The following is a 25,332-nucleotide window of genomic DNA, read 5'->3' on the forward strand; positions in this document are numbered from 1 at the left end:
GCCTTACATTCACTAGGACCTGGTGCTAGATATGCCCTCTGTATCGCCTGGTTGCCCCAGGAAGCTGGAGTCCCAAGATGATTATATCCCTTTTGCTTCATGAAAAGCACAAATCCTCACCGATGCCTGGAACCTGAGCATATCCAGGTGGACATCTACACTGGTTTATGAAGTTTACTTAGAACTGGAGAAGTGTTATTTGTAATAGCGTCACGTGGATATATTCTGTCACTTTTAAGCCACAGATTTAACAAAACATGTTCTATCATTTAAAGCCTATGGAGGGGCGCCTGGGTGGCTCAGTTGGTTAAGCAGCCGATTTTGGCTCCAGTCATGATCTCACGGCTTGTGGGTTTGAGCCCCGCATCAGGCTCTGTGCTGACGGGTACTGGAGTCTGGAGCCTGGAGTCGGCTTCAGATTCTGTGTGTCCCTCTCTCTCTGCCCCTCGCCCACTCACTCTCTGTTTCTCTCTCTCAAAAAAAAAAAAAAAAAACATTGAAAAAAAAATTTTTTTAAGCTTATGGAAATAGTCTGTTGGCAAATTCCACTACTTTCAGCCAGATTTTTCCATTTGATAATCTGGGCTAGATTATGTAAGTTTTTCATTGCTGATTTCCTGAATGTTCTGTCCGGTTCGCAGGGTATTACTTGCTGGCCAACACAAAGTTTACATCTCAGCCTGGCTACATTGGAAGGCTCTACGGTCCATCCCTGCCGGGAAATTTGCAGTATTGTCTACGTTTTTATTATGCCATCTATGGGTTTTTAAAAATGAGTGACACCCTAGCAGTTTACATCTTTGAAGAGAACCATGTAGTTCAAGAGAAAATTTGGTCTGTGCTGGAGTCTCCAAGGGGTGTCTGGATGCAAGCTGAAATCACCTTCAAGAAGCCTATGCCAACCAAGGTACAGTAGAGCCAGCAAAACCCTTTGCTCCCCTTCCGTGTCTGGGCTGGGTTAGTGAATTTCTGTTTATGTTCACCTGGCCGACGTGTTATTTTTCTTCTGTTCAAAGTGAAAGCCCCACCACTACACTGTATCCGAGCCATGCACGAATGATATTACATACAAGTTCTTTTCAGTTTTCTGTCTCAGAATCATGGCCACCTAGAGGATTCACTTGTTTATTTCTAAGATTCCCTGAGAATAGACCGAAGGCGGGGAATATATAAACAGTCCAGGTTCAACAGCTAAACTTTAATTTGAAACCAGAATTCTCTCTCTCTCTCTCTCTCTCTCTCTCTTTTACACACACACACACACACACACACACACACACACACACACACAATACACATGTGTGCCTGTGGGAATACTAATTGCTTTATTTTTTTTAACTTTTTGTTAATGTTTATTCATTTTTTGAGAGACAGAATGTGAGTTGGGGAGGGGCAGAGAGAGAGGGAGACACAGAATCTGAAGCAGGCTCCAGGCTCTGAGCCGTCAGCACAGAGCCAAACGCAGGGCTCAAACTCACAAACCACGAGATCATGACCTGAGCCGAAGTCGGACTTTCAATCGACTGAGGCACCCAGGTGCCCCTCTAAAGCTTATCTTAACACAGAGTAGGGAAGCTCAGTAAAAAAATGAGAGCTAACCCAGACAGAGAGGATTCACTTGTAAGGGTACCGTCAGCGGCTGATTTTGAGAGTGATGAGAATACAAAGAGAGCTTTACTGCAAGAGGAATATAAAAGAAAACTATAGTCTCCCAAGCTGAACAACTCCTAAACTTAAGGAAGCTTTACAGAAGCAATAAATTCTGTCAGCTACAACCCAGACATGAAACCAGTATGGGCAAATCCGGTTTTTTTACAGCCCCTCATTCAACCAGAAAATATCTCACGAATCCACACTCTGAGAGAGATGGGCTAAAGATGGGTCAGAAAGGTCCCTTCCTTCAAACAAATGACTCACACAAGGGGAGCTCAGAAAAAATTGTTCAGTGAACGGATCAATCAGTTGATCACATTTACTAACTAGGAATTAATCCAAAGTCCAGCTTCCCTCAGGAAAGATACAAACCTGGAAGAACAGTGAAACCTTCTTCACAAACATTAATGGCTCAAGATTGTCTTAGTTGTAACCATCCAGACAGAATCATGACTTGATCCATCCATAACTTTCTGCTACGGAAATTTGGTATGCCATCCCCATCATAATGATTCCTGGTTACTTTTAGTCCATTGGAATACCCACCAGGGCATGATTAAATTTTCTCAATGATTAATCCAAGATCTTTGAAAATCTTTACAAAGTTCTTTTCCATTGCTAGGCAAGACGAAATTGTGCTTATAATGACAGGGCCACCTCCCTGACTTACTTCTAGAAGGGGTTGAGCCAATTTATGATACCTCTAGAAGAATGTAAGCATAAAGGTTTACCACAGCCTCCTGAGTGCAGCTTCTCTTATTTTTATGCTAATTAAATAGGTAGTGTCATTATAGGTATCCCCTTGTCAACTCCATCAGACTTTGTTCCCCTGAAAAAACAGATATTTTGTTCACCTCCTGGGTAATAGGGAAAGCTAGTTGATGATTCTGGTGCCACATTCCTACTCCATCCTAGTCTAGACTCATACTCTAAGCTGACTGGCTAGCCAATTCCTAACATTTCCTGAGAGAGCCTATCTTTCCATACATGTCATCTGACATTTCCAATGTCATTGACTTTGCTCTTTGATCTGTTTCTCCAGGAGGTATCCAAGCCTGTCTGCCTCTTAGGGATCCCAAAGGCTTAAACTGTTTCCCATGATCAATTATGTAACTCTGGCAAGTAGTTATGGTAACATACACACATGAGCAGACATGTACCAGATTCACATAATCAAGGATGTGCCAGAAAGTAATGAAATTTTTGTTATACTCCATACTCTGTTTTGCTAATGTTTTTTAAAAAGGGGGGGATATAATAAGTGTTTTATTCATTAATTCGGCTTTCATTTATTTGTTCCTTTATTCAACCAACATTTATTAGGTATGTGCTCAGTGCAGGGGATATAAAGATGAACGAGGCTTACATCCTGCCTTTGAGGAGGTGGTGACAAATGATAAAAGATTAAGATACAGATATGTAAGCAACTAATAACAGTACAATCTCACTGTCTCATGCAAGGGAGAAAAATAGTCATTTTACCGATTGGACATAGAAAAGATAATGACAGGAGGGGCTCAGCTGAGCCGGTGGGGGGGGGGGGGGTGGGGTTAGGTTCAGGCCATCTGGATGCTAATTCCTACTCATGCCCCCACCCACCCCACTTCACCCTGTCCCCCCATATCCTCTACTCACACACACATGGGGTGTTTAGGAACCTGCCTGCTCCTTCAGGGTGAGTCCCTGCTGGTCCCTGACACCCATGGAACAGGAGCAGACCCCCCAGCCAATAAGGATGCGCTGGGCAACTCGCCCTTTTCCTCTTTGGCTGACTTCCAGCCCCTCCCAGCAGCCTCCCTGTCCCTTCCTGACCACAGACGGAAAACTGAATGTGGATCCGGTGGGGGCAGGGAAGTTCTTACCGTCGTAGAAGACGAGTCATGGATCTGGTCTCAAAACCCATGAGGAGATGATACAACTCAACACTAGGAAACTCTGGACACATGTCTGAAGGTGGCCGCAAGTTTTTAGCAGGTCGCAGCTCCTCAGAGAGTGAGAGAGAGCCATCTGACGGCCACCACAGGGGCATGCATTAAGTAAGGCAGGAAACTACAGTTGATTTATGTAACATCCACAGGTGGAAGTAAGATACAGACTGTTTCAGAGAAGGGATCACATGAAAAGTCAGTTGCCGTCACTCCTCCCTCCCCCTGAATTCAAACTCCAATTCAGCATCTTTTTCTGGTGGTTTTCCTCCTGATTCGGGGACATTTTCCTCTTTAGTTTTAAATATTGTATTTCCACCTCTGTTTCTGGATTCATGAACTTGAATAGCATTCCCTGCTACGAAAGATAAGGACTTGAGTCCTTCTTTTCTCTCTCTTACGGTTTTTAGTTCTATTTTTTTTTAATGTTTATCTTTGAGAGAGACAGAGACAGAACGAGTGGGGGAGGGGTAGAGAGACAGGGAGACAGAGGGTCTGAAGCAGGCCCCACACTGCCAGCAGAGCCCGACGCAGGGCTCAAACTCGAGAACCTCGAGATCATGACCTGCGCCGAAGTCAGATGCTCAACTGGAACACAGCACTGCCTCCCGCCCTGGGCGGCTGCACACCTGGTTTCCTCTGCCTAGACTCTTCTTAAGTCGCTCATGGCTTGAAACCTCACTTCCACAGAGAACGCTTCTCTGGCCCCACTCCCCAGAATCGGCATCTTAAGCCTCTTGTTCATCCTCTTGGAGACAGTGTAACACAGCGATGAGGAGCACAGACACGGGAGTCTCTCTGGTTTCGGATCGTCATGCTACCCTTTATGGGCTTTGCGATCTTAGGACTTTTTAAAATAGAGATGTGATTGACATGTGGCTTTATATTAGTTTCAGGTGTACAGTCTAATGATTCAATATTGGCTTATATTGTGAAATGATCACCACAATGAGTCTAACCTGTGGCAACCACACAGGTACCGATTTGTTCTTGTGATGAGAGCTTTTAAGATCTACTCGCTCAGCGACTTTTAAATAGCAACACAGTATTGTTGACTGTAGTCACCATGCTGCACATTACATCCCCGTGACTTGTTTCTCTTACAGCTGGAAGTTTGTACCTTTTGACCCCCTTCATTATTTCACCCACCCTCTACCCCTGACCTCTGGCAACCACTGATTTGTTCTCCATATCTATAAGCTTGGATTTCTTTTCTTATTTAGATTCCACATATAGGTGAGATCACATAACATTTGCTTGTCTCTTATTTCTCTGAGCATAATGCCCTCAAGGTCTGTGTTGTTACCTATGGCAAGGTTTCATTCTTTTTCATGGATGAATGGCAGTCTCTGACTTTTTTTTTTAATTAAAAAAAAATTTTTTTAACGTTTATTCATTTTTAAGAGGCAGAGAGAGACAGAGTGCGAGCAGGGACAGAGAGAGACAGAGAGATACAGAATCCAAAGAAGGCTCCAGGCTCTGAGCTGTCAGCACAGAGCCAGACACGGGGCTCAAACTCACAAACCCCGAGATCATGACCTGAACCGAAGCCGGACGCTTAACCAACTGAGCCACTCAGGTGACCCTTTTTTAAATTTTTTAAATGTTTGTTTATTTTTGAGAGAGAGTGAGCGAGTGGGGGAGAGGCAGAGAGGAAGACAGAGGATCTGAAGTAGGCTTCGTGCTGAGAGCTGAGAGCCCAATGGGGAGCTCGAACTCACAAACCGTGAGATCATGACCTGAGCAGAAATCAAGAGTCGGATGCTTAACCAACAGAGCCACCAGGGTCCCCGACATTCTCTTACTTTTTTCAGTCTGTTTCTTCCTTACTTTTGTCAGGTAGAACCCAAAACCTAGCAGCTATTTGGATCACAATTGTTCGCTAATTGTCTGTGGGATGACTTCTGGGTTCTGACTTTTGAACAGTGCTTGTTGACCCTCTGGGAAGCTTTTAAAATGCCCATCGTCCATCTCCCCATAAAAACATAACCTTCCCGAGGGCAGGGACCTTCTCAGTCTTGTTCATTTCTGTATCTGCAGCCTCTAACACTGTGCCAGATGCAAAGTAGGTCATCGGGAGCATTTTGTTCAATGGATTTAGTTTGCTATCTATGTGGTCAGTGGCTACATAGGTAAATAATGAAAATAACAATGAAAAATGAAAAATAAAAGAATGAATGAGTGGACTCTCCAAGGCCGGTAAGTGGCAGAGCAGAGTTTCACGCGTGTCTGTCTAGCTCGGAAGCCTGCGCTTTGGCACAGGTAGATGGCTCGGGGTTTCTATCCAGTGTCGGGGAAGGCTTGTTCTCGGGCAGCTGCAGAAAGTGAGGCTCCCCAATGTGCCTTGGGGCATAGGTACCTCCTGTTACTTTATTTCATTCTTACCACACTCCTGCAAGGGAAGTGAGGTGTTTGCTTTCAGTGTCCTTGCCATCCTAGAATGCAGAGTGCACCCAAGGTCACGTTCTGCTAGAAGTGAATGCCTAAGCTCAGGGCTTATTGTACCGTTGTTGGCAAGAACCTTCTCTGCCTCTGTTTCATGTCCTCATGGAGTGTGAGGTCAAGTGTGAGAAGTCGGGCCCAACTCAAAGAGAGTGAATGGCTGTGATTTCCTACTTGTTCCGGAGCTTGAAGCCTTATATTTGTGTTTTGACTACACCTGGCTTCATCCTGGTCCCAATTCTCCTGGGTGGAAATGTTTGGTAGGTATGTTTGAGTATCTATGCTGCATATTCAAAATAATAACAACAATAACCCCTTACATTTGCACCGATAGTATAACCTGCTTCCATGAATGGGTCGTGGGAGCCCAGAGCTGAGCTGAATGAGAGGCAGCGTGGGCTCAGAGAAGTCAACACTTTTAGCCTCTCCCTGCATGTTTTTTTTCTTATTCCTAATACCTATACGTTACCTCATCTGTGCCTTCCCGGATGCTTTCCGCTCTGGATGCTTCCATACCTTTCTTTCCCCTAGTAGTTCTTACCCAGCCTATTTTAAGGACAGTGAGCTTGTTTGGTTAATAACCCCCTGCTCTCTCTGTAGATAGCCTAATGTTTGAGGGAAACTGTAACGTAGAGCTCTGTTGAAGGAATGGTAGCTATGGCAACAGTTTCCCTGAGGCCATTCTAGCAAAGTAGCTGTATGGACAGGTTCTGAGCAATGTTGTCACAGCTGCCCGCAGGAACAGGAACTTTCGTAGAACGCTTTCCTTGCGTCGGGCACCAAGCAAAGCACGCGATGTGCATTGATGCTATGGCGCCCTAGGAAGAAAGGAATGTAGCCCCACTTAACAGATGAGGAAAACTCAGGCAGAAAACTAAGGACGTTGTTCAGTAGCACACAGGGCTGGCAGAGCTGAGAGGTAAATCCAGGTCTTTCTGAATTCAGAATCCATGATTTTTATACCAGGCCTTTATGCCCCCCAGCCCTTTCCTGGCTGAACGTCTAGGATCGGGTAAGAAAGAGAGCTCAGCTCTAACTCAAGATTTCTAAAAATGTCTAGAGTTTTATTATTAATGCTCGGTGGTTCGATTATAGAAATAACTTTGGCTCCTACAAGGGATGAGAGTTCATGGTGGATCACTGGAGACAAAGGAGAGGTGTAGGGTAGAGGGAGATACAGTGCAATGCTTAAGAGTTCTCGTGAGTGGGTTCTCTACCATTTACACCTTCATAATTTGGGCTTGTCATGTGATCTTGCTGAGCCTCACTTTTCTCCATATGTAAAATGGGTGTATTGTTAGTATCTATCTCAAGGGATTATGGTGAAGAACAAATGAAATGCCTCAAGTAAAGCCCTTAGCATAGCACCTGGCATATAGTTGGCATTTATTAAATTAACTGAATCCAGACAGAGGGAGAGCAAGAGAATGAGACTAAAGAATATTTTTTTCTAGGGGCACGTGGGTGGCTCAGTCGGTTGGGCATCCGACTTCGGCTCAGGTCATGATCTCAGGGTTCGTGAATTTGAGCTCTGCATCCGGCTCTGTGCTGACATCTCAGGGCCTGGAGCCTGCTTCAGATTCTGTGTCTCCCTCTCTGCTCCTCCCCTGCTCACACTCTGTCTCTCTCTCAAAAATAAAGATTAAAAAAAAAATTTTTTTTAAAGAATATTTTTTCTAGGTCCTGAATTTCATAAGATTTCATGGGCGATATCTCTTTAGTATGTGGATAATTTTGCACTTTGATTTTTGCTGCAAAATATTCTTTAAAAATTGGGTCAGAGTTAAGTATTTTAATAGTAGTAGGCTTTCTTAATGAAATGGCTGCTTTTACAATCACGAGCGCCTGCAATAAGTTTCTTAACATTTTAGAAACATTTTGAAAGGGCATGAATCGTGAAATGGTTTTCTTGATCTGTTTTTCCCCAGCACATTACTAAATGGAGGGCAGGTAATCAAGAGTTATCTTGAGACTTTTGTCCACGAGGGACGATAATGAGGAGAGGGAGCAATTCACTCCAAAATGCTTTTCCTAAAAACCAAATGTCAGGAGAGACCAGAAAGTCGCTGTCAGGAATCCCATAAAGACAGAGCGCAAACATTAGCCTTTACGTATTTAAATCCTTAGTTTAAAATTATGCTCGGCCGCAGTAGCATGTATGCTAGGTCCTGCAGTATCTCCTGGCCTGAAGCGACTTTTCTCTTTAACAAAGATCTTCAAGCGGTCTGTTAATTAGAAGCTCGGGGAGCAACTCAGTATTGTGTTCATTAAATATTTCTTTTGGGAAAGAACGTTAAACGGTCCGTTAATGAGAGAAGGACCAGACCTTCTGTTCCATCCAGGCCTGGCTTAATGATCAGCTCATTAATGGTAAAGCCTTCTAAGTCCACATCTTTGCTCTGTTATAGGATTAAAAAGCAAATAAACTTTAAAAGTCATTTATGGATTTGGAGAAAACCCTCAGCTGGCCAGTCTGAGAAAATATAAATCTTTTTTTTTTTTTTTTTTTTTGACTAGCGCAAGAACCTTATATCAGCACTTCTTAAGATATGTCCCCTGGAGTACAAATCTTTTGCATTCCATTGAAAAAATTTTTCTGTGGTCAGATGAGTTTGGGGGAACTTTTGCACGCTAGATCTCTTCCATACACACATGGAAGATTCACAACGCACGGTAACATGTTAGAAACTCCGGTAAGTTCTACACTGTAGAATCCTGCTGAACCTCGTGTAAGGTGGTGTTTTAACATAGAACCCTTGTCTCATGCAGCCCCTATTAGCATCAGATGACTATCGTGGTATTTAACACATTATATTGAAGTTGTCCACTTACCGGCCTATCTGCATTAATCAGACCATAAGCTTCTGGAGAACAGAGAGCCTTGTCTTATTTATTTTTAAATTTCTTTTTTTTTTTTTTCAACGTTTTTTTTTTTTTTTTTTTTTTTTTTTTTTTTATTTTTGGGACAGAGAGAGACAGAGCATGAACGGGGGAGAGGCAGAGAGAGAGGGAGACACAGAATCGGAAACAGGCTCCAGGCTCTGAGCCATCAGCCCAGAGCCTGACGCGGGGCTCGAACTCACGGACCGCGAGATCGTGACCTGGCTGAAGTCGGACGCTTAACCGACTGCGCCACCCAGGCGCCCCATTTATTTTTAAATTTCTAATGTGAACACAATTTCTGTAAGACCGTGAGCACTCAACAAATAGTTGGAAAGGGAAACTGAGCTGTCAGTGAATGCGGGTTGACAGCAAGGAAGAACACAGAAGCCCAAGGAAGAAGAAAGATGAAGTGCTTCTGCCTTTGGATCACAGAAACCATAATCACTAGTAGCCGGGCACCTGAACAAGTTGTCCTGTGAGGATTAGGAGTTGGAGCACTTACAGGCAAAAGGACCCTCCTGGAGCAGATATAAGGCCACACGGAGGCACGTATATGCAACGTCTGCCTTGGGGCTTTTTGTGATGATATTTGCTAAAACCAAAAGCTGTAACTCTCCTCTTGGAAACAACTTCCCACCCTTACATCGAATCATTTCCCTATTTCCAATGACTGATAGGAGGTTTTAACCAGGCGTCTCGATTTTCTAGATGCCTTCCCTGCCCCCCCGGTGCAGCTTCTCCGGTTTCCGTTCTGTGTTCCTGGTCAGTGATGCTCACTTCCGCCCCCAGTCCTGGCTTCTCCCACCTCTGTCCTCTCAATTTCTGGGAACGCTCGGCATCTACTTTCATCTTCTTCCCCGTATATAATCTTCCCCCTATATATTCCCCCTTCCCCCTATGTGCTGGGGTTCTCAGCACAACTGGAGAAAACAAGACTCATCTCCAGTGTCCCCTCCATGCTTCTGGGAAAGCCTTCCATTCCTCTCCTCTCCCATTGACTTCCTTTCTCTTTCCTCGCCCCCAGATGTTCAGATTCGTCTTCACTTGCAGCTTCCCAACTGGATTCTTCCCACCTCAGTCTTAGAACATGACCTCACAGATTCATGTCCCAAAAGGACGAAGGCTTTCAACACCAACTCCTTCAATTCTGTTTCTCTCTGAATCCTCACCTGCTTCTCTTGGTCACCTGGTGCATATGACAGAGGAAGTATTGTCCTCGCTCTTAGTCAAAACCAGCCCGTCCATCTATCCATCCTGACTCCTCTGGGACTTTATTTCCTAAATTATTCCTCTCTCAAAAATCTTCAATATCCACGAGTCCTTTATACACTGCCGACCTATGTCGGCCACACAGACGAACAACAAACCTTCCTTTTACCTTTTACCCATTAAAAAATTCTTTTAATGTTTATTTATTATTGAGAGACAGAGAGAGACAGAGCATGGGCATGGGAAGGGCAGAGAGGGCGAGACACAAAATCTGAAGCAGGCTCCAGGCTCTGAGCCATCAGCACAGAGCCCAACGTGGGGTTCGAACTCACAAACCACAAGATTGTGACCTGAGCCAAAGTTGGACGCTCAACCGACTGAGCCACCCAGCCACCCCTTACCTTTTACCCATTTAAATTGCCACCCAATCCCATGTTTTGTCTTCAGACTTCTTGGAAAATGCATCTTCGATTACTATCTATGCTCTGGTGCAGTTTCTTGTTCCTTAAATGCTCACCTCCTGACCCCTGCCTCCCTCCCACAAAGGGTTCATCAACAACAAGTGTCTCCCACTGATCATGCTGCAAGAATCATCATTGCTGAGATCACTCTTTTCTCAAAGTCCATCTCAAGTACTCCTTCCTCTCTGAATCTTTAATAAATCATAACTTGTATCTTGCTTGTTACAATGAGATTTGTGGCCTAGGAAGACTTGGCTTCAAGTTTTGACTCTGGAGTTAATGATGTAAATCAGAATATCATATGACTCTGTAAGTAATAAGGGCATGTTTTAGGGTGACCACTATGTGTCTTCTACCACATGCTATATCTTTAGCCATCTTAGTGTCAGCAATTGTCTTTTCATGTTGTGTAGCACAGTTCTTGTGGATAGCTCTCTCTAGCTCCTTATTTCCTCTTACAATAATCTTCTTTTAGCAAAAAAAGAAAAAAAATTGAAATTTAAGTCTGTGATTTGGATTCCTGCTCTTAAAGTCTTTCTTTTAACTTTGCCTTTTAATGATGAAAATGCCATTAGGTGTAGAATATCTAGGATTCTGGGGTGCCTGGGGGGCTAAGTCAGTTAAGCATCTGACTCTTGATTTCAGCTCAGGTCATGATCTCACGGTTCGTGGGTTCAGACCCCGCATCAGGCTCTGCATCAACAGCGCAGAGCCTGCTTGGGATACTCAGTCTCTCTCTTTCTCTCTGACCCTCCCCTACTCTCTCTCTTTCTCAAAATAAATAAATAAGCTTTAAAAAATATATCTAGGGCTCTGAAAGGTTTTGTTGTTGTTGTTGTTCTTTTGTTTTTTTTACTGTTTATTTTTTATTTTTGAGACAGAGACAGAGCATGAACAGGGGAGGGGCAGAGAGAGAGGGAGACACAGAATCTGAAACAGGCTCCAGCATGGAGCTGTCAGCATGGAGCCCGACGTGGGGCTCAAACCCACGGACTGTGAGATCATGACCTGAGCCGAAGTCAGACACTTAACCGACTGAGCCACCCAGGCTCCCCAAAGGGTTCTGAAAGTTTTAAGGTCACTACTTAGAAGTTCATCCAAATAGAAAAGCAAGTCTAGTAAGTTTCTGATTTACTAGAGAGATTTATAAATCGGTGGCCATTAAATAACAAGACACCCTGCTATAAAGGGATTCAGGAACCAGAAAATGAATGTGTAGACAAGATGCATGAGAGGAGATAGATTTCCTATCACATTTCATGATGTCCAGAAACATTGAGAAATGGCTGCACCAGAATGTTAATATCTTGGCATAATTAAAGCAGGGCCGCTGAGTGCAAAGTAGAAATAACAAGATCGTTAACTCCTGACAAGACAATCAACACATTATAGAACAGATTAGGGTCGTTCTGTACACAGAGCAAGGAAATTTATACTGTCAAGTGGAACAAGTTTTAATGTGGAATTGAATAGGGGGGCTAAGTATGGAACAGGAGCCTCCTCTTGAGTCTTTCAAGCTAAGCTCAGTGTCAAGTGTCAGTCCAGGAATTCTAAATTACTTGAAATATGACCAACACAAGGTTGAGCTACTCTGGCTTTCCCTCTCTTTCCTTTTAGGTGTTTGTTGAAGGCTTCTGCATTTCATGTCAACTTATGGGGGAATGACTGGACAGACTGGCTTGCACAACTTCTGGTTGCTAACACCAGCTTGCAGGAGGGTATTTTTTGTGTCCGTGCATTCTTCTAGAACTTTCCCCAGGAATTAATCTTATGGCATATTGCTGGATTACCATATTTATCCTCCTGGCATTGTGGATAAATCCAAAAAGACATCACAGGCATCTTCCCCTGGGGTTTTATTGATAAGTTTATGAAGGAAACATTTATTCCAGGGATTGTTTATGAACCTGAAAACACTATCTCCCTCCACACTTTCAAACTCTGAATCTTGTGAATATTTCACAGCCTTGGCTACATTTTTAGGGAAACTTTTCCCAAGATTTTATGAGGCAACACTTTTTTTTATATGTTTATTTATTTTGAGAGAGATATGGGGAGGGAGAGAGGGAGAACCAGTGGGCGAGGGGCAGATAGAGAGGGAGACACAGAATCCCAAGCAGGCACCATGCTGTCAGTCCAGACCTGGATGCAGGGCCGGGTCTCACGAACTGTGAGATCACGACCTGAGCCGAAACCAAGAGTTGGATGCCTAACCAATGAGCCACCCAGGTGTCCTGAGCCAACATTATTTTTTGACGTTCACATTGAGATTCTCTGGGGACCCTCTGGTTTTCTGAGCTCTTAGACCAGGTAAATATTTTCTGGCCTCTGGAGCTATGAGCTCTATTCTCTTAATTGAAAATTGACAATTAATAAAGACTCCCTACCCAGGGAAGAACACCTTTTTTTCTTTTGCATAGATACCCCCAGCTTTTTCTGCCTTTCTTGTGTGACTTTCTCTGGCTATTTTCTGCCTCATCTTTTCAGCACCCACCTCTAGGAAAAGTCTCTCCAGACAGTCCCCCAGCTGCTTCTCCATGGCATTCCCTACCACTCTGCTAATGACGGTGACTTCTATTTTATGTTTGATGTCAGGTTAGAGGTATAACTATACAATGTTCAAGGACACACTTCCATTTGTGGCCTATTTCATCTTAGTCTTTGAGCCAAGATATTTAGTTCTCCCTTAGTTTCATTCCCCAAATAAGGATGGCCTTATTAACATATCTGAAAGGCAAATGTCAGGCCAGAAAAAAAATTTACAACATACATGGCAAACTCTTAGCGCATTTGATATATGAATTTACTCTAATAAACCAATAAGTAGAGATGAGCTAAGCAGTAGCAAAGTGGGCAACAGGTATGTACAGGCAAATCAGAAAAAATGGAATGCTACTGGGGTGCCTGGCTGGCTCAGTTGGTGGAACATGCAACTCTTGATCTTGGGGTTATAGGTTCGAGCCCCACGTTGAGTATAGAGTTTACTTAAAAATAAAATCTTAAAAAAAGAAAGAATACTACCGGAAAACAAACATATCCAATCTCATTTGTAATCAAAGAAATTTTAAAAATAATAAAAGCACATTTGTCAAATAGATGAAAATATTTTAAAATTATAAAACTGTGGAGTATGCTGTTTATATTAATAGTTATATTCATACTGTATACTGTTTGTGTTGTTCGGTTTATAAATTAAAAAATAAGTCCTTTGGGGACACCTGAGTGGCTCTGTCAGTTAAGCATCTGACTTTGGCTCGGGTCATGATCTTACAGTTCTTGAGTTTGAGCCCCGCATCGGGCTCTGTGCTGACAGCTCAGAGCCTGGAGCCTACTTCAGATTCTGTTTCTACCTCTCTCTCTCTGCTGCTCCCCTGCTCACACGCTGTCTCTCTCTCTCTCTCTCTCTCTCTCTCTCTCTCTCTCTTTCAAAAATAAACATTAAAAATTTATAAACAAATAAGTCTTTCAATTAAAACCAAATATACATACATATATGCGTATATGAGTTAGATCTATGAATGGTAAGGATGAAAGGAAATAAGGATTTTCATAAGCTCTAGTATGAGGATAAGTTGCTATAATATTTCTAGATGACGATTCAATTACATGTCTCAAAAAGAAAGCCCCCAAACATGAATACCTTTTTAAAAAAAATTTTTTTTTAATGCTTATTTATTTTTTAGAGAGATAAAGTGTGAGTGGGGGAGGGGCAGAGAGAGAGGGAGACACAGAATCTGAAGCAGGCTCCGGGCTCTGAGCTGTCAGCACAGAGCCCGATGCGGGGCTCGAACCCATGAACCGCGAGGTTGTGACCAGAGCTGAAGTCAGACTTTCAACTGACTGAGCCACCCAGGTGCCCCTACCCATGAATACCTTTTAACATAACAATTCTACTTCTAGGGAGTTATCATTAGGGAATAGTCATGGTTATGCACAAAGATTTAGATATTGATCACAGCATTGTTTGTCATGTTGAGAAATTAGAAACTGCCCAGTCATCCATCAGTAGGGGCTGGTCAAATAAGTTGTGGCCAGGCTACAAAGGGCTTAGTAAGATTTAAGCCACAGCCCTTTACCAGGTCAAGGATCTACACTTTCCCTTGGGAATCCGTGAAAATAAGGCCAACAGCTGTCTCTCTGTCTCAGACACGAATGAAGCAAAGTCAGTATTCCTATTCAGGTGTTAGCAGGGCACCGCTAAGGTATCTGCTGTCCTCTCCTGACCCCAGTTGAAGTTTATGAAGGTCAAGACAAAGGCCTAGATTCTTCCTTGTTTGCTGTTTGTTGATTGCACTCTGCTTGTCTTCCGGTATAATTGGCATTTTTACATCTCCATCCAAGTGAGCTATGATAGCTCCATAGTGTAATGTCCATCCTTGAACATGACAATTAAATTGGCCATTACATTTCATTACATGGGTTAGGGAAGTGCCTAGCTGAGGGTCCTCTCTAAGGGAAGTGGGCCAGAGATAAACCAGAATTGCTTTTTTTCAGCCCACCTGCCTGCTGACAAGAGCATGCAAACAGCAGGAAGGCATTCACACTTATTTTCCTTCAGTGACAATGAGTGACTTAGGGGATAAGTGTATATAAAAACACTGTCCTTTTTATTAGGGTGTAAATTAGATTCTGAAGCACTAAAACTCATTTTTGGGTGGGAGGTGTGGTTGTGGGGAGTTGAGAACATTCTTCCCTATGGGCCTAAGTAGACATAGGGTCATCAGCTAAGGGCAAGAAGAGTGTCACTGCAGTGAAAGTAGACAGGAGAGGTTACTGGCTGGTTCCACGTTCGCTAGGTTTTTTGTTTTATTTTTTTAGTTTATTATTATTTTTTTTTTTTTTTGAGAGAGAGAGAGAGAGGAAACAAGGGAGGGACAGAGAGAGAGGGAGAGAGAGAATCCCAAGCAGGCTCCACACTGTCCATGCAGAGCCTGATACGATATGGGGCTTGAACCCACAGACCATGTGATCATGACCTCAGTGGAAATCAAGAGTTGGATGCTTAACCGATTGAGCCACCCATGCACCCCTACATTCACCAGTTTTTAAATGTAGCCAATGATCCCTGTAAGATTCAGGTTCTGGTGCCAGCTCACCAAAAACTCCTTATAAACAGACATAAGGCAACATGACAGGAAGCTGGTTGTAAACAGAGGTTCAAGACATGTTTGGTCCACTGCTATTAACTGAGGAGTTTAAAAATCATGCCTTTCATAATCCTATTGTTTTTAATTGAGGCATAATAGACATAATAACATTATATTCGTTTTAGGTATACGACATAATGATTCTAGAATCATACTTTTAAATACCTAAAGCAAAAAAAAGGAGAAAATAGGCTGGTTGGTACAATGAAATATGCTCTTTTGGAGATTTGGCGTAAGATATTTCATGTCTGGGTCTGTAACTGGCTGTCCTGCGATCCTTAGTTTTTATCACAGGGTCTCTGGGCCTTCCCTGATTCTAACACATGACTGATTCTGAGGTCTCTCCTGGAGTGTCTCTTCTCTTTACAGTGACCAAAAGATCCAAAACTAATGCAGATTTCTGAAATCAATGAGCTGAGAGGTCTGAATATTTACCACCAACATAGCAGTGAGAAAATTCCACAGTTTATCCGCAGGTCTAACACAGCGTGCCCTCCACCCCAGGATGGGAGCCTCCTAGGAGGAGAGGGACTCATGCAGGGAGAAGCTGGAAGCTGCTTAATCTTTGTTGCTTGTCGAAGCCAAAAGTTGAATTAAAACAGATGGGTCTTTTAAGAAAAAGAAGTGTTGGTCAGCTAAAGACTTATTTAAAAACACATGGTCATTCTGCCTTTTGTGGGATCTGAAGACCAAATATAGTATCTGCAGGAAGCATGCTGTTACAGTTTAGCAACTATTTCCCAAAACATGGCTGGGATTCTAAAAACGCTAGTCCCAAACCCGTTCTTCTAGAGGAAGCTCCATTCAGCCTGTCTTTAGGGATTCGTGAAAATTCCACCCCTTTAGCCAAGTGTCTTAATACTAGAGTTTTTGTTTTCTTTTGCTTTATGTTTTTTTTTTAATTTTTATTTTTAGAATTCTATGGCAGCTTATTGTCAAACAGTTGAACGAATACAATTGCGTTATATAGAACATCCTGCAGTTGCATCAATAGCATCTTAATGAAGGGCTCTGGAACTTCGCGGACTGGATTATAGTAATTTTATGAATAATTATTCTACCAACTCTGTAGTCACCATACCCAAATTTATCTGCACAAAGGATTTCAAAGGATTGTAACCTCATCAGAAGAAAAGTTAAATTTAACTCAGAGTCAAACCCTCTGGTAAATTGTCGAGGTCCACCACTTGGAACAGGAACCCAGCTAGGTTCATTTTGTGAACATGGGTAATTTATGGTACTGTTGGCATAGGATTGAAATATTTCTATGCGAAGATAGAAGGCTTTTTCTGGAAACTGCCATTCACATACTTATTATAGGCCCAACTGGGGCTCTTCAATGAGTAAAGTAGGTGGTGGGTTAAGCCAGAAACGTGGCCAACTATGCCTATTGAGCAGGCCATGGAGACAGGCTACTTTAAAAGACAGTGAAAAACCAGTTAATTCAGCCATTGTTTACCTGTTTCATACAAATGATCCTTCTTAACTGCACAAGAAAAGTGTGTAGTTATATATTCCCCAGCTCTCAGGGAAGCTTGGTTTCCCCCTCCCCCTCCGCAAGATCCTCTTTATTGTGTTGGGTAGCCTTTAAATTATGACAGCTCATAAAGTGGAAAATCAGTAGCCCTAATTCTTTTAAAAATTTAACTTGATTTGGTTTGGGAAAGTAAGTTCCCGACATACCAACTTATCTACTTTTTCTTTCCTGGGTGTTTTAACTAGGGACTTTTATGGACTTTTATAGGCCTGGGGATCGTCTAGCTCCAGCCTTGGGGCTGGATTCCCATACAGACCCTCTCTCCACCCTCCTCCCCCCAAAAATAACTTTAGAAGACAAGTATAGTTCCATACCATGAGGAAAGTTTTCTCACTTACTTTTTATGATCTGCTGCCTGCCATTATGTTGTTATGAGGGAATAGACCATTCCTTTTGGAAAGGGAGAAAAATGTAAACAAAGAGAAGAATCAATGGCCCTTTGACAGTTTCAAGTTTTCTGAAACAGGAAATTGGAACAGTAGAGCCCTGATCATCTCAGGGATGATTATTCAGCTTGAGTGTTTGTCCATGTCTCTTGTTTTTAGGCTCCTTTGCCTTTTGTTTTTCAGATTTGAGGATATTTCATTGCGTATTAGAACCACCACCTGGTGACATATAGAGGAAGAGAAAACTAACTCCATTTAGTCTGCTTTTAAAACATCAACAACTGTCCTGTTTTGATTGGGTAGAATAAAGTGAGGTTCTATCATCCACACAGCAGTTTTCCATCACCCCCCAGTGGTTTGCAGCCAGAAGTAATTTTGCCCCCCAAGGGACATTTGTCAATGTCTCGATATATTTTTGATTGTCACGACTAGAGGGTGATATTGGAATCTAATGGATAGATATCAGGTTTGCTGCTTAACGTCCCCTGCAACAAACAATGATCCATAATAATATTAAAATATCAAAATATCAGGAGTGCCAAGACAGGAACACCTGCTACAGATAATTGACCATGTGCACTGTCCCTTTTTAGTACGATAAAAACTAAGTTAAGTAATACTGTTGATCATTACTTGACTATATTTAAAATTATGTTTGCAGATACATTTATATAGCTCACCGGTCACTTCCTATTTGTGTTTCCAAAGTTCGTCTAGGTAGGGTTTCTCAACAATGAATATTCTCTATCAAAATAAAAACTGTGAAGTATCACCAGTACCTAAGGACACAACCTTTAACACAGTGAAAAATGTAATTTACACAAATGTCATTTGCCCCTGACTTTCAAGAGATTTGCATAAAATCAGGAGTACCTGCCTAAGGGATATGTTATTTTACTTTGTCCATCTCAAATAGATATTAGTATCTTCAAGTTGCCTAGGAATTTTTTTCTAGTCTATAGGAGTATTCCACTGGCTTTGAAATACTGCCTAAAATGAAATAAACACTCGTTTTAAAAAGATCTAAAAATAAATAAGAGATTAATCCCCTCAAGAATTTAGAGCAAGACCAGTTCCCTTCTTGTCACATTTTTAGCTGGACCTCGGGACAGAGTTCTGAAGAAAGATGTTTGGCTTTCCCTTTCCCTGAGTCAACCACAGACCCCGTCACTAGGTTGCCTGGTCGACCAGCTACCCTAAAGTAACCTTTCCACTTCAAGTAGCCCTCAAAATGTAAGATGGTGGGACAAGAATAGGAGCTGACATTATCAGCATTATTCATAGCACAGTGGAAAAATCTTGTGTGTTCCACCAAACAAGCCGATCTTGTCAGGTTTCTTTTGTGTGTTGGAATGCTGATAGGCAAGTGCCAAACAGATCTGAGGTTGGAGGCCATAGTTTGAACCTAGTTCAGAGCGGAGTGACCATGGATCTTTTATAAGACAGAATAACATGTGGTCTGGCTAGTATTCTAAGTGTGGAAAGAGTTCTAAGATAGGAACAACCTAGTGGCCTCCTCATGCCCGGAACATCTTTAGCATTTCACTCAACCCACTGTTGGCAGTTCACATATTTTTTGCAATCCTCAAAAAGAGCCAGGAAGTTCTACCCATTGGAATTTATGCAATGAGGAAATGTTATGTATCTGCTGTGTCCAATTCACTTGACCACTAGCCATACATAACTATTGAGCCCTTGAAATGTGGCCAGTGTGCCTGAAGAAATGAACTTTTGATTTTTACTTAATTTTAATTTAGATAGCCACATGTCCTCGGGACTGCTGTAATAAACATTGCCAATGTAGGAAATAATAACTCATTCCACATCTCAATTATAGATGCCCTGACTCCTTTTTTCTTTTTTTTTTTGTCTCAATTATAAATATAACAAAATTAAAGAATGCTTAGAAAATAAGGGAAAATTTGGTTCAATGCTCAAAATTTTATGAGCCTAACATAAAAGTAAATTTTCAAGGTTTTGTTTTTTTTTTTCCGTGTACTTCTGGATGTAACTTATCTTATTTTAATTTTAATTTTATCTATGATAACCAGCTTTTTTTCACTTAACACTATGAGAGAAATAGACTTTCACACTACTAATATCCACAAGCTATCAGAGTTAATGTTTGCCTATTTCTTAGATTACGGTACCATAGTTTATTCATTTCCTGTATAATATTTTTAGATTTTGGGTTGTTTCATTGCTTTTGCTTGCTGGCTTACTTGCCTGCTAGTTTGGTTTTATGGTCATTATCAAATTAGGCTATAGCGAACACTTGAAAGCATGTTACTATTTCTCCTTTTTAGAATACAATTACCTGCTAAATGCTTGAGTCTTACTTGGGTAACGGTTCACAGGGCTAATCATTCCACCACCCCAGATTCTTGTGGAAAAAGTACTTTTCCGCTATTCTTGTGGAAAATAGACTTTAAAACTGCCAAAAAGAAGGAAAGCCAGGACTTTTCTCTCTGCAGCACAATTTATTCAGTAAATTAGGAGACAGATTACTATTCTTTCCCCTATAACAATAAACATTACTGATAAAATGTAACTACATTCAGGGCAGATGACATAGACCTTTGCTTTGCAAATGAGGACTATGTTCCCCGGCAAAAATCCTGCAGGTAGAAAACCCTGCCAATAATCTCTAGAATCTATAAAGGTGAAAAAATGAACAGAGATAAAACAAAAACAAAAACACCGCCCTTCATCTTGTCCCTTGTAAACATATATATATACTTATATATATACACAAAATATATATATTATATATATATAGCATATATATTGTGTACATATATTTTATATATAGTATATATATCTTATACATATAATATATACAGTATATGTTTTATATATGATATATAGTATATATATACTATGTATATACTATATATATTATTATACATAAAATATATATATGTGTATATATATACATATACATATATAGAGAGAGAGTTACACATTGTTGTAGCTCTAAACTATCCTTTTTATAATTTAAAGCTGTCTGAATACAGTCCAAGTAAACTTTTATACATATTATAATTAGTAATTATTCTGAAGATACTGGCTTTAAGACGTTTTGTATTTTGCATAGTTGTAAACTGTTACATCATTTTAAAATGACTTTCTGGGGCACGTGGGTGGCTCAGTCGGTTAAGCGTCTGACTTTGGCTCAGGTCATGATCTCACGGTCCGTGAGTTCGAGCCCCACGTCGGGCTCTGTGCTGGCAGCTCAGAGCCTGGAGCCTGCTTCAAATTCTGTGTCTCCCTCTCTCTCTGACCCTCCCCCATTCATGCTCTGTCTCTCTCTGTCTCAAAAATAAATAAACATTAAAAAAATTTTTTTTAAATGTCTTTCTGAATAGATTTTGTATTCTAATGGCTCTGATCACCAAAGAGCACAGAGAGCCTGCTGATAACACAGATAAGTTGAAGACATAACATAATATCAGGATCTAAAAAAAAAAATCAAGTGCTCTCATTATTCCTAATTTGAGATTTGGTTTCTGTTACATCTCTCTTTGTCTTTGTTTGAGTTAATATTTGTATTTGAGGGATTGCACATGCACTGAATGACTTTATGCTCAGAGTACATTAGGTTAGGCATGCGAAGCAGCTTTGTAAACCACAAAGTACAGTGAGAATCTAATATAAGTGGGAAGTAGTCTTTGCTCATCCTGTGTATGAAAAGATTTTAAAATTGGTCTAATGAAAAAGAAATGCAAAACTTCTCTCCTGCTCTCTCTTTCTCTGACACAATGAATTCAATAATTGATGGTATGGATCTGTTTTTCTTTCACATAGAAGACTAAAAATGTTTGGCCTGATAAAATAACTGCATTTAGGGCTTTTATTAGTGATACCATCTAGGGACATTTATCTTTTCTTTGGAAATGGAACATAAGTCTCCAGATGGCAAATCACTGGGACTTTGTTCACAATATGAATGAAGCGCATTGCCAGAAATTCATTTCCAAAAAATCAATACTGTTTGCCCTGGAAATGTGTGTAAAAATGCTTGGAATACCATCAGCTCTGTATGCACTTTGTGGATTATCTGGGGAAAATATTTAAAACCTGACAGGTTTTCCTCTGCCATCAGTTAACCTCTTGCTTTCTTCTTTCAATTCTCTAAAGAATGTGAACTCATTTCGGCATTAATAGACACACATATCATTATGAGCTTGACTCTACTTAAAAAAAGAATAGAAGTAATTTCAGGGTCACGTATAAATGCTTAGCTGTTACTCATGCCCCTGTGACCCGTAGTTCACGTGGACAATGAAGAGGGGTCTGTAGTTTGCTTGTGCATGCTTTGGGCTAAGTAAGTCCTAGGTTGTAAGAATTTCCAATGCAGTTAATGGAATTCATAGTTTTATTTTTCTGAATTGCAGGTGGTTTTCATGAGCCTATGCAAAAGTTTTTGGGACTGTGGACTGGTAGCCCTGGATGACATTACAGTACAGTTGGGAAGCTGCTCGTCTCCAGGTAAGATGGTCACAATTGCAAGCTCCCTTTGTCTCCCAGGCCTATGCATGACACATCCCGTTTCTCTAAGTATATGCCAAATACATTTAATCTGTGCTAGAGATGCCTGGGTGGCTCAGTTGGTTAAGCGTCCAATTTCTGCTCAGGTCATGATCTCATGGTTCATGGGTTCAAGCCCCACATCGGGTTCTGTGCTGACAGCTTAGAGCCTGGAGCCTGCTTTAGATTCTGTCTCCCTTGCTCTTTGCCCCTCCCCCACTCACGCTCTGTCTCTCTCACTGTCTCTCAAAAATAAATAAACATTTAAAAAATATTTTTTAATCTGTGCTAGCCTATTTTTTTTGCTTTTCTTGCCAGAAGTGCCCCTCTCCAGATGTGTGTGGTAAGTTTGGAACTTAAAAATGATGATTTGTTTGCAGTGTGTGACTTTGTACATGTGACTTGACGTCTGTATCCTCATCTATGAGAGAGGTAATAATAGTAATACCTACCTGAATAGTGGGAATGATATACATAGATTCCCTAGCATAGGACCTGGCACAAAACAATGCATTAAAAATAAATGCCTTCTAGTCTAGTTATTATTATTATTATTATTATTATTATTATTATTTTTAATTATGTCTTACATGAATGCAGATTTTCAAACAATATTGATGAAATTGTTATTATACAGATACTATACTAAACATGTAATTTTTAAATGATAATAAAATAAATATTTTCTAAGTGAATTAGCTGACAGTGGAACAGTGGACCAGGCATTGAGGATAGGGACAAAATAAAGATGGCAGCTATGTGTTGGACTCGATGTCTAACAAGAAAATGGCGCATACCTCAACCCAGATCATTGGTCTGTATCTCCTAACTACCACTGCATCCTAAACCTTAGGGTATCTATTTCCTTAACAAAGAGGCAAACTGTGGTATCATTCTGGCCCTGGAGGATAATCTCCTCATTTATTTACTTTTTTATTGTCTTTTTTTTTTTTTTTTTTTTTTTCTTTTTATGAAATTTATGGTCAAATTGGTTTCCATACAACACCCAGTTCTCGTCCCAACCGGTGCCCTCCTCAATACCCATCACCCACCCACCCCTCCCTCCCACCCCCCATAAACCCTCAGTTTGTTCTCAGTTTTTAGGAGTCTCTTGTGTTTTGGCTCCCTCCCTCTCTAACCATTTTTTTTTTCCATCCCCTCCCCCACGGTCTTCTGTTAAGTTTCTCAGGATCCACATAGGAGTGAAAACATATGGAATCTGTCCTCTGCATGACTTATTTCACTGAGCGTAACACTCTCCAGTTCCATATGGCTACAAAAGGCCATATTTCATTCTTTCTCATTGCCACGTAGTATTCCATTGTGTATATAAACCACAATTTCTTTATCCATTCGTGTCTAAAGAAGACATCCAGATGGCCAACAGGCACATGAAAAGATGCTCAACGTCACTCCTCATCAGGGAAATACAAATCAAAACCACATTCAGATATTACCTCATGCCAGTCAGAGTGGCTAAAATGAACAAAACAGGAGACTATAGATGCTGGAGAGGATGTGGAGAAACGGGAACCCTCTTGCACTGTTGCTGGGAATGCAAACTGGTGCAGCCGCTCTGGAAAACAGTGTGGAGGTTCCTCAAAAAATTAAAAATAGACTTTTTTAGTCTCTTGATTTGCAAGGCACTGCAAGGACGACACAAAGAAAAACAAGATAAAAATCTCTACACTTGAGGCATAGAAAAGGGACTGAGGCTTCATCAGCTTGTACTGTATGTCAAATAAAATGAAGTAAAATAATTATTATGCAAGAGATGTAAAAAACGGGCTGTTTATTAGAGAAATCTAAGAATCTGGATGCGGGAAGTACAGCCGAGTTCAGACAAAGAAGTCCCCAGTTAAGTGGGAGGTGACGCCATTCTAATAATAAGAATAATCATGAAAGTTATTGAAGACAGTGTCCAAAGACATAAATATTTGTTTTTGGAAATGGAAAATAAGGCTCCAGGTGACAAAACACCAAGCCCTGATATTCATTGAGCTAACATTTCCTGAGAACTTCATGTTCTAAATACTTCACATACATCATCTCCTTTAAAACTCACAATCCCAGAAGGTAGACAAGAATATTGAAGACAGAAGAATTAAGTCACGTGCTCCACACAAGTTAAACTGTGCCTCCAGAAGCACACTTAGCTTTCGCACATTCTCCACCTCGTCCAAAGCAACTACTGAGTTGTTCTAAGGATTCCCTTCACTCAGCCAGGATTTCTGAAGAAAGCTCCAACATGAGACAATTTATTGTTTTCCATATTTCCATAAAGGCAGTTTGCCTCCAATTTTCAGTGCTTTGTAAGCTCATTCTGACAAGTAAATTCATCAGTCAGAGGAAGTTTCTATCTCAAAGTATCCCAATACTTTTGAATCTAGATTTTTAAAAAAATTTTTTTTTATGCTTATTTAGTTTTGAGAGAGAGAAAGGGGCAGAGCTCGAACAGAGGAGAGGGAGAGAGAGGAGACACAGAATCCAAAGCAGGTTCCAGGCTCTGAGCTGTCAGCACAGAGCCCGATGCAGGGCTCGAACCAATGAACCATGAGATCATGACCTGAGTTGAAGCTGGACACCCAACCGACAGCCACCCAGGCGCCCCTAAATCTAGATTTCTGCTCGTTCTCTGTCCCTGTGGCAGGACCCATGGTAGAGTCCAGGCTCTAGCTAGAGGCAAGAGCTTGGCATAGGAGGGTTGCCAGTTGGGGGCCGGTGGCGGGGGTGGGGGGGTGCTGCCTCTCCATAAGCACAGGCATATGGCCAGGTGACATTCACACATGCAGAATGGGGAGCCATGGGATGCATATTCATTGAAAGTGCCTCAGTAATAACAACACCTGCTGTTTCCTCACAGAGGGGCTTCCACCTCCACCTGGAGAGTGTACTTTCGAACAAGATGAATGTGCTTTTACCCAGGAGAGAAGAAACAGGAGCAGCTGGCACAGGAGGAGGGGAGAAACCCCCACCTCCTACACAGGACCAAAGGGAGATCACACTACTGGGGTAGGTGAGTTACGCCACATGGTGCTGTTTCCTAAGGAAACCTGAAATAGCATTGTGGGGGTCATTCACTGCATTTTGAAAGGTGCAAATTTATGTCTCGTGTCTAGAATGAACTACACACGTGATTCTCCGCCCATGGGATAGATC

General features: G+C 41.5%; 1 protein-coding gene across 7 annotated transcripts in view; it reads left to right on the top strand.

The window, feature by feature from the left end:
- Nucleotides 1-25,332, top strand: part of MAMDC2 (MAM domain containing 2) — a 402,628-nt gene that overhangs the window by 350,254 nt on the left and 27,042 nt on the right. For 6 of the 7 annotated variants that reach the window (XM_019463631.2, XM_019463629.2, XM_019463628.2 and 3 more), the window contains 3 exons: nucleotides 642-907; nucleotides 22,041-22,134; nucleotides 25,037-25,189. In XM_019463631.2, the coding sequence (XP_019319176.2) occupies nucleotides 642-907; nucleotides 22,041-22,134; nucleotides 25,037-25,189 (513 nt within the window). The remainder of the gene's footprint in view (nucleotides 1-641; nucleotides 908-22,040; nucleotides 22,135-25,036; nucleotides 25,190-25,332) is intronic. The other variant, XM_019463632.2, reaches the window with a different exon arrangement.

The sequence above is a fragment of the Panthera pardus genome, unplaced genomic scaffold (assembly GCF_024362965.1).
Source record: "Panthera pardus isolate Hobbes unplaced genomic scaffold, ASM2436296v1 HiC_scaffold_20, whole genome shotgun sequence".
NCBI classification, from domain to species: Eukaryota; Metazoa; Chordata; class Mammalia; order Carnivora; family Felidae; genus Panthera; species Panthera pardus.